Raw genomic sequence first — 14113 nt, forward strand, 5'->3', positions numbered from 1 at the left:
TAAAAAGCATTGTTGATTCACTTATCAAATTGATTAATACTCTGTTTGCCTTAGAATAAACTATTGGTGTATAAGATTCAAAGGCTTACAAATAACATAATTTTGCATCACTCTCTTGAAAGGTGAGAATAATCCAAGCGTCTGCTGATCTGATTTTGTTTGTAGAAGTTACAGTTTCAAAGAACTTCAAAGAATTCCAGACTACCAAAAGAAACTCAAATCACTGACCTCTATGTCCACAGATGATGAAGTCTGAATGCACAAGAGGCAAATCTTGCTGTTAAGAAAGAACATTTAATTACCTTTGTTTGCTTCACATGATTTTAGGCAAATTACAAAGAGCCCAAGCAGCCAGGTTAATTGCCATGTTATTTAACTCCTCATTCCCCTTCCTGTGGCAATGTTGGGACACCCCAAGGGACACTGTGGACTGCAACCTCTTTTATAAAGTTAAACTTAAATGCAACTCTAGTAATGTAACAACACAGACTAAGCAATGCAAGCAGGTCCACCCACGAAATGGGAAAAGCACATTTAGTTAAACTAAAACAGATCTGAACACTGTAAGAACTGAAAATCAAATACTTGTCAGAAATGTCAGGTATGACCTGGGATGAAACAGATCCAGATGGGACAAAAAATATTCCACTTGCCTGTATACTGATCTGCAACTTTCTCTTGTAATTTACCAGGAATAAGCACATAGGAGTTAAAAAAAAAACAACTTACTGAACCATGTCAGCTACGTAGTCTTCCAGATAGCAGCTATTGAATTTCACCAGGTTCACTAAAACCAGGAGGAACTCGGAAGTCAACCCAACATCCATCCACTGTAGCACAAAATCAGCTAAAGAAGGAAAAAAAACCTGTAACAATATGCCTTCTACCCAGGAATGATATCACTGCCTTTTTCTGTTACCACTGGATGTCCCTCCCATGATTTATTCCCATCAAATTGAAGAGGGACAATACTCACCCAACTCCTCCTCTAAGTAGGTGATGTATCGTCCGTTCTCCGTCAGAGCCTTGAACACTTCAAGCCGTTCATGCAAATCTTCATTGGAGGGATAGTCCTTAATAACCTTAAAAAAATGGGCTCTGAGGATCCCTAATCTCTCACCCTTTAAATAAAAAAAAAGGAGGGAGTTAAGGACTGGACATTATCAAGGTCTATCTCAGTAATCTTCATGCTTGAAATTATTTTTCTATTGAATCAATGGCTACTCTTTTCATAAGCATCCACCCCTTGCTTTCAGAACACTGAAAACTACAACTTTGGGCTGATTCAGCCTCATGTTTGTGCAACACGTTGGGAAATCTGAAGAATTCGCTGCATGCTGAACTTGGCCAGCCTAGGGGTGTCTCACACAGAACCTCTTACATACCTGAAACATCAAAACCAGCTGCAAACTGGGGCTAGAAGGTCTGGGCAAAGACCACATAAAATGTGCTGAATTATGCTGAACTTAACCCAAAGTATTTCCTCTTTTTCAAGAGTGTTACCCCAACCCAGAAAAGCTTGCTATGAGTTGTATGCAAAGATTTGCTACGAGGTCAAACCAAGACTTAAATTAAAACGCTTCCTCTTCTCATTTACAAGGCACAACCAAAACAAGAAATACGAAAACTTGTAGATAAAAATGCTTTTCCCATTTCCCCCCTGCACAAAGCCCAGTTCAGGCCAGTGTTTCCTGCCCAGTGGGCTTGTTGTCACCTGTCCCTGGACGATGGACTTGAGCAGGTGAAGCACGGCGTGCCTGGCCTCGGCGGGACGCTCCGGCTGCAGCATGTCAGCCACCACCTTCCACACGGCTTCCACGGCGTGCTGGGAGCAAAAACAGCATCAGGCAGGACAGCTCAGCTCCTCCTGGGATCTCAGCCCAGCAGGGCACAATTCATCACGGCAATTCATGATTGAAATTCAGGGATTTCATGTCTGGAGTTCTCTGTTCTGAGGGACACTCACCCACCTGGCTGTACCCAGGACACACCAAATGCAATCCTACACCCCAGGAACTGGAATTCCTCATTCCCACACTCACTTCAGTGGGAATATTTGTACAGAAACCTTCACCCAGCTACAAGATGAGTTCAAAACCAATTGGAGGCTGGTTATTAACAAGCCAGAAGGAAATAAGGAAACCCCTCTTAGCATCATCTCCCATGAGCTGTCCTGAATATCCCCAGCATTCTCCTTCCAGGAAGGTCCAGGAATCCCATCAGCTCCATCCTCTCTGCTCCAGAGCTGGTAGGTTGAGCAGACTAATTTCCTTTTACAGCTCTGGACAGCACAGAGCAGCCTCTGGGACCATCCATTTTAAAAAGCTTTCTAAACAACAGGATTCTCTTACAATAGACCTGCTGCTTCAATTTCCATCCTTCCAATACTCACTGAACACTTTGGAACTCACCTCTTCAATTTTTTTGGTTTTAGCCACTTCACAAATTTGACTGATTGCTCGTATCCTGTTACTCAATCCGCACTCTATGCTCAGTTCCTGGAAAGAAATGAAGAAATAAGCTAACAGTTTATCTTACCAGAAATGCTTATCCATTCCTCCAAGGGGAGAAAGAATTCTGGTCTCCTTCTCCCTTTTCTTTGTATTTTCCTCCTTGTGTGCCAACTATTCTGCTTGCACACTTGTGGTATCAATTACTGGAATCAATTATTTTCTTTTTAATTTCCACAGAACTGTAAGGTTTTCATAAAACAGAAACAGTTCCCAGCTTGTGGAAACTGCCACCACAGAAACTTCATCAAGCTCAGACTATAAAAATAGAGGGAAGAGGGAAATACCCTGTAAGCCAACATAACAAGTATCTCCAAAGTATTCAAATAGTGAATAACTCAAATGCTGGAGCTGTAAAGTAGCTGAGTTTTACATCCAATTCACCAGAGGATGAGTTGAGAGACCAGGAGAGGGAGTGATGGAGAGGAACTGAATGCCAGAAGACCCAGGAGAAGGAGCAAGCTCTCCTGATCCCCCCAGCTGAGGCACCCCAGGCTTTATCCCCACCTTCACTCCACTCAGTTCTCACACCTTGAGTATTTCTGCGGTGATGATAAACTCTGTCTGCTTGCCCTCCGACGACTTCGAACTTCCCCGGGATGTTCCCAGCCCAAGGAGGTTCCTGAACTTCTCCTTCAGCCCCGAATCCTTGCTCTGAGGCTTTGCCATTGCTGCCAAGCACTGAGGCCCTGCAAACACAGAACAGGGTTCTGCTAAGGGAGGCCCAAGGGGAATATTTCAGCAGGAAAACACCAGCAACATCATCACACTGGGGCTTTTCCAATGGGCTGGGGTGTCTCTAGCTTTTTCAAACACGGGAGAAGCCCAACACTGAGGAAACACAAGGAGTTCATGCTGCTCCTGCCTTCAGCACCTGCATCCTGCAGCTCCCCAGGGAACATGGGGCCTTTCCTGGGTGCTCTGAATGCCCAGCCCACCACTGATTTCTGAAGTATATCCACATGCACACACTTTTTGGAGGGTGTGAGCTGCTTTGTTCACAAAGCAAAGGCCAAGCACACCGTGCTGTGCTGTTGATGTGGAAGTGAGGAAGGACTTACAAATCTCAGTGTTGGAACATCCAAGTGCTGCCATGGGAGGAGAAAGATGGGACAGAGCAAGGATGGCCATGACTACAGCAGCCTCCAGAAACTGTCCCCATTGTCTCTTGGGGACCCTGCCCTGCACAACCCCAGCAGCCCTATATCCCCATGGACATCCCATGGCCTTCCCCACGCCCTGGGCACAGCAATCCCTGCTGCTCCCGGGGATCCCAGCATCCCAGGGAACACACCGTGGCCTCCTGCCCAATGTCACCAGGGCACACACCATGGCCCCAGCCCACCATCCTTGGGGACACACAGAGTGCATCACCCTGGGCTCCCCACAGCCCTAACCCACCCGGGTGATGGCACCTTGTCCTCCGGTGACCCCCAGACAGGCCCGGACATGCCACATCCCACCCCAACCCGGGACGTGCCACCACCGCTTGGGGACACACACTGCCTCCCCCAAACACCGCGGGGGTCACAGCGCAGAACCTCAAAAACACACCGCGGGGTCACACAGCAGAACCCCAAAAACACACAAGGGGGTCACACAGCGGAACCCCAGAAACACACAGCAGGGTCACAGAGCAGAACCCCAAATACACACAGCGGGGACACACAGCAGAACCCCAAATACACACAAGGGGGGTCACACCGCAGAACCCCTCCAAAATACCATGGGGTCCACAGCACAGAGCCCCCCGAACACCCAGCGGGGTCACAGCCCCGCCGCACAGCGCGTCCCCTCACGGCGCCCCGCGCTGCCCCCGCCGCCTCCCGGCACTCACCGCCGGCCCGGCCCGGCCCGGCCCGGCCCCGCCGCCCCCGGCCCGCTCCGCTCGGGGCCCGGTGCCGGCACCGCCCCCGCGGAAGCTCCGCCCGTTCCGGCGGCCCCGGTGCGCCCCGGGCCCGGTAGTTCGCGGGGCCGCCATGAGCGCGGCCCGGCCCGGGCCTGCCGCCTCCGCCGCGCTGCGACGGCTGCGCTCGGCCGCGGGGAACGGGGGTAGGGACAGGGGAGCGGGATGGGGGACAGGGGACAGGGGTACGGGACAGGGGATGGAGGGTACGGGACAAGCGATAGGGGTACGGGATAGGGGTACGGAAGAGGGATCGGGGCTTCCCGGGGGTGCGGGAGAGGGGAAATTGAGGATTTTCCGGGATACGGGCAAGGGGGAATGAAGGAGTCCCAGGGCTAGCGGGAGTTGAGGACGCCAGGGCTGTGCTGGGCACCAGGAGGGGCTGGGGCTGCACCAGGGGCACTGAGGGCCCGGCCTGGCTGGGGACAGGGGCTGGCTGTCCTTGTCACGTTCCCCTCGGAGCCCAGGATGTGGCTGTCCTGGGGCTTGGGGAGGCACCTTCAGCAGCCTCACCTGTGTTTGGGACACGCGTCCCCATGGTGTGACATGTGGCCCCGCTGTTGCCACCTGTTGTCACTTGTCTCCCAGGTCCTTCCACCCTCCCTCGCCCCGTGCTGGCTCTGGTTGGCACTGGGGGATGTGCAGTGTTTGGGTTGGGACTGTGGGGATGGAACTCGCTCTGGTCAGGGTCCCCTGGGTGCTTGGTGGCACATGGGGGTGGCACATGGGGCTGTCACTAGGCTCTATGGGAGGCGAAGGCATCTCTCCTCAAGCCTGGAATCTCTCTGCCACCCCGTGCAGGGAGCCAGCTCCAGGGCACGGCTGGCATCCCGAGGCGCAGCAGGAGGAGGAAGAGCATTGCCATTGCCTATGAAGCCGGGCAGGGCGATGGGACTGAGCCCCGGAGACCGCGCTGGGAGCCACAGCGCTGGAGGGAGCAGCTGGAGCGCATCCGGGAGATGAGGAGCAGCAGGGATGCTCCTGTGGATGAGATGGGAGTGCAGAAGTGCTATGATGACAGTGCTCCTCCACAGGTAACAGCATTCCCACAGGGAGCAGCATTCCCACAGGGAGCAGCATCCTGCTGCCAGCTCCAGCAGGCACCAGAAAGCACAGCCTTCCTCATCCTTGTGCTGCCTCTGGATCTGGGATGTTTCCAGGACAGAAACTGGATAAGGACCCTGGGCTGGGATTGATCCCAGAGGATGTAACAAATGTGAGGGGCAGTGCTGCCTTATGGAGCAGGCTGGCAGGGCATGAAGCCATGTTCCATTTCCCTTAAAAATCTCTGTTGCAGTCCAAGAAAGTATCCAGCAAGATGGTTGTGGATGCAGAGCAATGTGGGGATCACCCATGGGCAGCCTTGGAGAAGCAGTGGGAGCCACTGGAGTGGGAATGTGGAGATCACAGAATTGTTAGGGTTGGAAGTGACTTTGAAGAGCAGCTAATCCAACCCCACAGACATGGAGCAGCAGGAGCCACTGGAGTGGAAACGTGGGGATCATGCACAGGCAGGCTCAGAGAAGCAGCTGGACCTGCTGGGCTCTGTGGGGGGAATCTGGAGGACACAGCTGGACAGCACATGGAATGCTGTCCTTGCTGCTGGCATCGTGCCCTGGGCTTGGATCCCCGGGGAGGAGGATGAGCTCTGACCCAGGATTCAGGGAATATCACACGCTCTCAGCCACGTGTGTCAGCAGCTGTGGGGCCAGGGGGACCGTGGTGCACCACACGGAAATAGCTGCTCTTCCCTAGGGAAGCGGGGTTGTTGCTTCCAAGAAAAAGTGGATGTTGTAACCCTCAGCTCCTCACACCATTTTTTTGTACCCTGAGATTATCCTGCTTCCATGCACTCAGGGATTTTTGCTGGTGCACCTGGTGTGGTTTTGTAAACTTTGTAGGAGAGCTGGAGGGAAGATTGTGTCCCACGTTATCCCAGGACATTTTGGGTTTGTTGCATTATCCTCCTCACTCTGGTGGGACAGAATCACATCTGGGGAGAAAGAATTGTGAGATAGGAGGTGATGGCCTGGTTAAACCCTGCATGGCAGCAGCAGAGGAATTTCTGGGATTTGTCCTTCTTCTGCCAGTCTCTGTCATCCCAGTTCTTCAGATTTGGTTCCGTGAGGAGCTCACTGGAGCCATGCACCCAGTTCCTACTGAAACCTAGTGGGAAAGGGTTAGGATTTTCAAAAGCTGCCCAGAGCAGAAGTTACATCAAAAATCATTGGGCGTTTGCACTTGAGCATCCTGTAGGGTCTCCTGAGAATTCCATCCTCAGGAAAAGCTTTGTGCAGCCCATTGTAGCTCAGGACTGGCATCTTGGATGTGAGATCCCAGCAGGCAGAGCTGCTCCCTGCCCTCTCACAGATACTGACAGCTAAGATTGTGGTGGAATTAAAAAATTATGGATTATTCCTGTTGCAGCTTCCCAGTCTCCTGAAGGCAGATACGGCTGAGGCAGGGTGGGAACAGACCCTGCACCGAGGTGGTGCTGGAGGTGCCAGACCCTCCCAGAGATCCTGGGGTGTCTCAGTGTCCCCTTTGTCCCCAGGTCATGCGCTACCAGGTGCTGCTGGCCCTGATGCTGTCCAGCCAGACCAAGGACCAGGTGACAAGTGCTGCCATGCTGCGCCTGCGCCAGCGCGGCCTCACCGTGGACAGCGTGCTGCAGATGGATGATGAGACCCTGGGACAGATCATTTATCCCGTGGGATTCTGGAGGGTGAGTGTGAGATCACCACATGGACACAGAGGAACCTCCTGTGCCCTTCCCGTGGGGAGCTTTCCCCTGGAGTCAGGCTAAAAGCTGGATTTTACACCAGTTTTGGCACTTTGTATTCCCAGCAAGATGAGATCCTTGGCTGCAGGGCCTGGAGTGTGCAGGGAGGTTGGAGCTCCCAGCTCTCAGCATTTTGATTTCCAGGAGAAGTCAAGGCTCTGTCTCCCCTCCACAGCTCCAATGTGTGGCCTCACCTGTAACACTCAGGAATGGTTGGTTTTCTGGGCTGTTGGTCTGTTTTCCCTGCGCTGGAGGGCAGCTTGGATTGTGTGCCTTTCCCCTTGCTTTTCCAGAACAAGGTGAAGTACATAAAGCAGACCACAGCCATCCTGAAGCAGAAGTATGGTGGTGACATCCCGAGCACCGTGGAGGAGCTGGTGCAGCTGCCAGGAGTTGGGCCCAAAATGGCCCATTTGGCCATGCACATTGCCTGGGACAGCGTGGCTGGGATAGGTGAGTTGGACTGTGCTTTTCCCATTCCTCTCCTAAATCCTGCCTGATCCATTCCCCAGGGAGAGGGGATCACTGCAGATCCTGTCCCAGGAGCCTGGTAACATCCCTTTGGTTCAGTCATCTGCACAGGATTTGGGTGGGGGAACGATGTGACCCTCAGGCACTCAGTGAGGTGTAGGATTTAAGAGGCTGCTGTTTTTCCCCAAATTTGATAGCAGAAATTCCCAAGAGAAGTCACTGCCCTGGGGAGCTGGTGCCAGATGGGGCTGGACTGTCACCTGCAGGTCCCAGCCTGGGGCCCCTGGGGACAGATTAATATTCCAAAATGATTTGCTGCTTGATGGAAGAGCCCTGGGAAAGGCAGGATGAGCGAGTGGGTGGGAGCTGGACCCTGCAGCCCCTCTGCTGACCATCAGCTGGACAGGCCATGGCCCTTGCACTGCATCCAACAGCCCTTGGGGTCTGTTGTTCTCCTGCTGTGGGGGAGGGAAGTCCAGAGGCAGCCAAACCAGCTCAGTGCTTTCCAAATAATTGTGTGCTCGGTTTTGATTTGGGAGGCGAGGCTTAGTCTTCCTGTTTACAGCAATTTCCTGGGCTTTGCCCAATTAGCCCTAGAGACAGGTTTATCACTGCTGATCTAACAATAATACACTTTGCATTCAGAGCTTTTGAGCTCAAAGCACATTATAAACACTCCTTTAAGCCTCCCAAGCCCTCTCTGCTGGTGGGTATTATGAAATGTGTTTTCTGTGTGGGCAAAGGAAGGGGCAGAGATCACAATTTGCGTAACTTCAGCCGAAACAACCGAGAGGATGACAACGTAGAGAGGGAATGGGGGACAAACTGCCCTCTGCCTGCTCCTTGGGAAGGAGGCTGGCTCAGATCCTGTGAGCCTGGGGAGAAACACCCACCCCAAATGCTTTTGGCTCCAGGCCTGGGAAGAAAATGTTTGTTCTTGGAGTGAGCCTTCCCTGCCCTCTGCTCTCATTCCACCTGGCTGCTCCTGCTGCCCGCAGGGGAGGCCTTGTCCCGGGCCTGGTGGCTGTCACAGGCAGCTTGTGGCTGTGCTCTCTCCGTTCAGGTGTGTCTGCCCCACCTAAACTGTGGGCTCTCCCTCCCCAGCTGTGGACACCCACGTGCACAGGATCTCAAACAGGCTCCAGTGGGTGAAGAAGGAGACCAAGAACCCCGAGGAGACTCGGGTGGCACTGGAGGAGTGGCTGCCCAGGTGAGCCCTGAGCCCCTGCTGGCTGCAGGAGCCATGTGTGCACAAAGTCCTGCTTGGAGCAGTTTCAGGGACTGCATTTTGGCTCCCTCCTCTTTCTAGAGTCACAGCAGCTGCAGCTGTTTCCCCTCTCCCAGAGCTACAGCAGCACCATCTCACCTGCTTGGTGGCTCTGTTGCTGTCAGATGGATCAATCACCACTGCTGGAGCTCTTGATCCCTGATTTTTGCCTTACCAAATTCACCATGACCCAAGCCAGCTGCTTTTCCACACAGGGCCTGCTGAGCCCAATGGCCACAGCAGCATTGGCTCAGGGCTGGATCCTGGCCTTCACTGGTGATTAATTTTCAGTATCTGACAGGTATACAGGGACATCTCCACATCTGGCATATGCCTGAGCACAAGCATTGCTTCCCCCCAACTTGGCAGGATCAGGAAAGGTTGGGAGGGCTGGGAGGCTGGGACTCACCTCCAGGGGAAGCCAGGAGGAACAGGCAGCAGGGGAAAGGGACCCCATTAACACCCCAGGCTGTTCCTCACCTCTTCCAAGCAGCTGCATGGCAACACTGATGTTTCTCCTCTCGCTGCAGGGATCTCTGGAAGGAGATCAACTGGCTCCTGGTGGGCTTTGGCCAGCAGACCTGCCTGCCTGTGAACCCTCGCTGTGGCCAGTGCCTTAATCAAGACATTTGCCCAGCTGCCAAGAGACTCTGAGGGATCATCCAGCCTTTGGAGAGCCACAAAGCTGCTTGGGCTGAGCCCTGGTACAGCTGGGCCTGGCAGTGTGGCTGCAGGGGACAGGAGCCTGCTGCAGCAGCTCGAGGGAACAGCCACTGGCAATGGCTCAGCTCTCCAGAGGAAAAAGAGGCTTTGAGAGGCAGCAATCCTGCTGGGACAGCCTGGGTGAATGGCTGTGTCCCAGCTGTGCCACACTGAGTCACTGGAGAGAAAAGCTTTGTCCTCAGGGACTTGCTGCTGCTTGTAAATAGTCGTTTAATAAAGGTGGTGAGTTTTTTTGCACTCACAAGGTTTGCTGGCATTGCTGTGGCACTGGGTGAGGGGACAACAAGGCTGAGACCATGGCAACCAGCCCTGCCAGGAGCTCTGCCACAACAAGGTGTGCTGTCAATGGCACTAGAGCTGTGCCAGGGGACAGGCAGGGTGGACAGCAGGAGGAATTTCTTCATGGAAAAGGTTGAACACTGGAAGGAGCTGCTCAGTGCTCTGGGCTGGGGACAAAGCAGGGATCAAGCAAAGGTTGAACTCTGATCGTGGAGATCTTTTCCAGTCTTGGGGATTCTGGGATTCTAAGGTAGAGCTGAAGCCTTCCCAAGCCAGAAGCAGAGGGAATCACTGCTGGACAAGTGACCTGTGGGTCCTGGCAGCAGGGGTGATGCAGAGCAGGGACAAGAGATGAGCCAGTACCACGCTGTGTGTGCCACAAGGGTTACAGCAGCCACGGGAGCCAGGCGGTGTCCCCAGGAACTGACAGAGGGACACCACCACCCCTGCGTTTTGTTCTTCAAAGAAAGGGCAGTGCTGACTTCATTGTGGAGCTTCAAAGGCATAATTCAGCTCCTCTTTAAAGAGGCGAGGGAGGAAGCAAAGTTTACAATGTGCTAAAGGGCTGCAGTTCCGCTCTGAAGCTCCCTGAGCAGCCGAGGAAGGAGCAGATAAGTGCTGGGTACATGGCAAACCAAGTTTATTACTGACATTACAGTGTACATGGTGGGTTTGCAATGCTGCTGACAGCCTTAGACTTTATTGATTTTTCTTTTCCGAGTTAAATGTACAGGAACGGAATAATCACTACTGAGCTACGAGATGTCAGGAAGGCAGTAATGCTTCAACCAGGAGCAGTTTCCATGGACTAAGAGATTAAGATTCTCAATCTTATCAGTACGGATTCGCACACCTGATTTCTTTTGATCTACATTCAGAACTACACAAGGTTGTTTGTTTTTTTCTTTCTTTCCCCCCCTCAACTACAGCAGTCTTGGATGAGAAATGGGGTGTTTTACACCAGGTCTTTGCTCCCTGACGTGCAGAGTGTCCTGGGAATGCTCTGCCCTGTGCAGCCCAGGTTTGGCAAGGCTGGCATGGGAAGCAACGTGCACACCATGGAAAAGGAGGACTCCTTCCAAACATTACCCAGAGAGAGAAGATAATATTTTGGGGGGCCAAAAAGAGAGCAGGTGATTTGAAGTGGGATAGGGAAGAGGTGTCTTGTTAATGGCAGAGCCCCGAGGGGAGGCAACCTCTCCACATCCCCCATCATCCCACTGCCTGTCTCACCACCCACAGCCAAACACCTGCACCAGCTCCTCTCCAAAGCCATTATTTTCAACCTGTTCAGCCCATCAACAATCCTAAAAGATAGCTTTCATAAAGAGAACTCGTCTCCTTCACCCCTGAGGCTCTCCACGCTCTCCTGCCAGCGGCAAAGGGCCACAGGCACCAGCTGCTCCCCAGGGAAGCCAAACACCCGTGCTGAGCCCCAGCCCATGCTGAGGAGAGCAGAGAATGGTATAAGGCACCTTTTAGCTCCATATTTTGGAAATACCTTAGGAAATCTGCGCAGAGCTGCTCCCTCATCCTCAGCACACTGACCACCCAAGGGTTTTATCACAGAGGGGCTGCAGTGGGGCAGGGCACGACTACAGCTCTGTGTTCTCACCTCATCCACAGCCAGGTGATCTCTGCCCTTCGCTTTCAGCTGGGAAAAGTGGGATTGTACTCCCAGTGCCTTCCCACAGCGGGGCTGGGATTGCTGCTGGAGCGAGGCAGGGAGTGGGACAGCCCCAAACCCTGCCCTGGGAACAGCTCTGCTACCTGTGAGCTCTGCAGCTCAGCTGAGTCACCTTCACTCACACAGCCAAAGGCAATAATAAACAGCTTAAATGGACTTAATCTGTAATGCTTTAAAGATACACTTTGAATGCCCAGAGTGGGGGTTTGAAGGAGGCCAGAGGAAGCCAAAGCTACTCCCCATTCCATCACACCAGTGCCTGCTCCATCTCCAGCCCCACAGACACCCCACAGCTTTGCAGGATGTCCTTCCAATGGTTGGAGACACCAAATCCCATCTCCAGGCACAGCCCAGCCCCAGTGCCCAGTGCCAAGCCTGCAGCTGGAGCTGCATCCCTGTGCTCCCTCCTGGAAGCAATGTTGGGTGGTCCTCACTTCCAGGTCTGTCCAAAGAGTTTTGTAGCATCTTGTGGTTCCCATCTTCGTGCTCTGTGGGGCAGGACTGGCCCTGCTCCCTCCTTCCCCCACCACATCCTGCAGGTGGGGAGAGTTGTGGCCTTTGGGTTTGGGGTTTGATTTAAACCTTGCCCCTCTCCCCTCTGCAGAGCTGTGGGGGATGAAAAATGGGCTTTTACTGCCAGGGCAGGAGCTGCTGCTGGGGGGAGGTTGCTAAACTAACTGGAAACACATGGGACTTCATTAAAAAAAAAAACCACAACCAACAAAACAAACTTTCTTGCTTCCATAGCAAAGCCAACAAGAGCGATTTCCAGACACAGTCCATTTTCCCGTGGTGGGAGTAGCTACTGCTGGGCAGGGGGAGCTGGGGAGGAGGTCCTGCAGGAACCCACCATGAGCCATTTGCACCGAGCATCCCACGGGGCTCAGTCTGGGACACCCACAAAACCAAAACACCCCGCTTCAAAAATAAAAAAAAAAAAAAAAAGGAGTAACAGAAGCCTAAATGATGCGGGTAAGAAACAAGAGTTAAAATTCTTCCAGTCCTTTCTCATAGGAACAGGGAACGGTGGGCAGCCAGAGCCAGGCTCGAGAGCAAGCGAGAAAAGGAGCTTTGGTCACATTTGTCTTATGAGAATCGCTGGTGAGTAACAATAACAATAATAATAATAACAACAATAACAATAATAAAAAATAAAAATAAAAAGGACTTTAAAATACGCCTTGTAAAAGCAACCAGTGAAGAGCAGAGCACAAAGCATCTCACGTGGACACCAAAGGACAGGGCGTAGGCACCTCAGAAAGGTCCGAGCTGGGGCGGGAGGACAGCGGACGGCAGAGCCCAGCAGGGCTCAGAAATTGCTGAAAATCTCCCGTTTCTTGTTCCAGTCCATCTGCGGCGCTCGCTTCTTCACACGCTTGGCTCTCACCTTCTCCTTGGCCTCGGCGGCCGTGGGGCTCAGGCTCAGCCCGCTCTCCTCAAAGGGGTCCTTCTTGTCAGTGTCACCGTCCTGCAGGGGAGGGACAAGAGTGTCACCCCCCGCAGCATTGCCACACCACTGCGGTGTCCCACAGCCTATCTGAGGCTGGAAAACCCTCCAGGATCATCAAATCCAACCTGTGACCATCCCCACCTTGTCCCCAGCCCAGAGCCACCTCCAGCTGCTCCTTGCACACCTCCAGGGATGGGAACTCCAAACCTCCCTGGGCACTTCCAGTGCTTAACAACCCTGCCCACGAAGAATTCCCTCCAGCCTGCATGATAAACCAATGTGCAGGGATGGGTTTTAGGAGCAGAAGGTCAAAGCCCCTTCCTCGTGCCATGCCAAGCCAAGTGGGCATAGAGCTCATTACAACACTGCATTTTGTGGGGTTGTTTCTCCTGCCTGAAGAATGTCTGACTGTGTGACTTTTGCAGCTGGAATTGGAAAAGCAGAAAATACAGAAGGTGCTGCCCAGCTGCACTCGTATCAGGTGTGGGGAAATACACAGAATGGATGTATTTGGTGCTAGGGAAACATTTCAAAGCTTTCCTGCTGGCACTGCTGCCCCACCAGGCATGCCCAGCTCTGAAATATTGAGTGCACAAACCCTGCTGATAACCATGGGCTGGGCCTTCCACCAGCACTGTGAGATAACAGCACTGGCCTCTCTGGGCTGAACAAAACCAAACTGAGCCAAACCGAGCCCAGCAAAGCCCCTGTGCCCCCAGGGACTTTGGCTGCCAGCACAGAGGTGGCACAGTGACCCCTGAGCAGCCCAAGGGTGATTCCATGGGAGGCACCACTGTGCTCCAGCCCACTTTTCCACCCCGGGGACTCTGACTCCTCGTGCAGTGACCCCCTGAAGCAGCCCAAAGGTGACTCAGGGAGAGAAGCTGCTGTGCTGCTGGCTTTGCCCAGGCAGCAGCCATTGGATCAGGACATGCATTATTCAATGCTCAGGGGGACATGCAGGTGGCAGATTGCAGGCGCTTGGCCACAGCTGGTGCCCGAGAGGCTTTAGGGCTCTGGGTGCTCACTGAGAGGCCA

The 14113-nt window shown here is 53.2% G+C and overlaps 3 protein-coding genes across 11 annotated transcripts in view; 1 reads left to right on the forward strand and 2 right to left on the reverse strand.

The window, feature by feature from the left end:
• TSC2 (TSC complex subunit 2) overlaps positions 1-4424 on the reverse strand; it is a 32481-nt gene extending 28057 nt beyond the window's left edge. For 5 of the 6 annotated variants that reach the window (XM_085074325.1, XM_085074324.1, XM_085074323.1 and 2 more), the window contains exons 1-6: positions 3042-3199; positions 2412-2498; positions 1715-1825; positions 977-1121; positions 730-847; positions 229-277 (exon numbers count right to left, since the gene is read on the reverse strand). In XM_085074325.1, the coding sequence (XP_084930451.1) occupies positions 229-277; positions 730-847; positions 977-1121; positions 1715-1825; positions 2412-2498; positions 3042-3179 (648 nt within the window). In that variant the 5' untranslated portion in view covers positions 3180-3199. Of the gene's footprint in view, positions 1-228; positions 278-729; positions 848-976; positions 1122-1714; positions 1826-2411; positions 2499-3041; positions 3200-4347 lie in introns of those variants that run through there. The other variant, XM_085074326.1, reaches the window with a different exon arrangement.
• Positions 4425-4426: 2 nt separating this feature from the next.
• On the forward strand, positions 4427-9896 carry NTHL1 (nth like DNA glycosylase 1). Of its 4 annotated transcripts, XR_014855032.1 has the most exons (7): positions 4427-4562; positions 5218-5450; positions 6971-7141; positions 7492-7651; positions 8774-8879; positions 8979-9212; positions 9467-9896. XR_014855032.1 is itself a non-coding variant. In XM_085074328.1 (6 exons), the coding sequence occupies exons 1-6, from the start codon at positions 4490-4492 to the stop codon at positions 9588-9590; spliced, it is 867 nt and encodes a 288-aa protein (XP_084930454.1). In that variant the 5' UTR covers positions 4428-4489; the 3' UTR covers positions 9591-9896. The 4 variants fall into 4 exon arrangements, 1 of the variants encoding a protein (XP_084930454.1); XR_014855033.1 differs by lacking the exon at positions 8979-9212 and having other exon boundaries at positions 4428-4562; positions 8733-8879; XR_014855034.1 differs by lacking the exon at positions 9467-9896 and having other exon boundaries at positions 4428-4562; positions 8733-8879; positions 8979-9067.
• A 665-nt stretch (positions 9897-10561) lies between these two features.
• NHERF2 (NHERF family PDZ scaffold protein 2) overlaps positions 10562-14113 on the reverse strand; it is a 31411-nt gene continuing 27859 nt past the window's right edge. Inside the window, exon 7 of the mRNA XM_085074327.1 lies at positions 10562-13093. Coding sequence (XP_084930453.1) covers positions 12935-13093 — 159 coding nt within the window. The 3' untranslated portion in view covers positions 10562-12934. The remainder of the gene's footprint in view (positions 13094-14113) is intronic.

The sequence above is a fragment of the Lichenostomus cassidix genome, chromosome 14 (assembly GCF_008360975.1).
Source record: "Lichenostomus cassidix isolate B80296 chromosome 14, HeHo_3.0, whole genome shotgun sequence".
Taxonomy (NCBI): Eukaryota; Metazoa; Chordata; class Aves; order Passeriformes; family Meliphagidae; genus Lichenostomus; species Lichenostomus cassidix.

Excerpts from the sequence above, each read along its gene's own strand:
- NTHL1 (XM_085074328.1), top strand. The coding sequence starts at position 4,490 with ATGAGCGCGGCCCGGCCCGGGCCTGCCGCCTCCGCCGCGCTGCGACGG. Across the intron at positions 7,652-8,773 it reads GGACAGCGTGGCTGGGATAG|CTGTGGACACCCACGTGCAC; the intron begins GTGAGTTGGACT and ends CTCCCTCCCCAG. Across the intron at positions 8,880-9,466 it reads CTGGAGGAGTGGCTGCCCAG|GGATCTCTGGAAGGAGATCA; the intron begins GTGAGCCCTGAG and ends CTCTCGCTGCAG.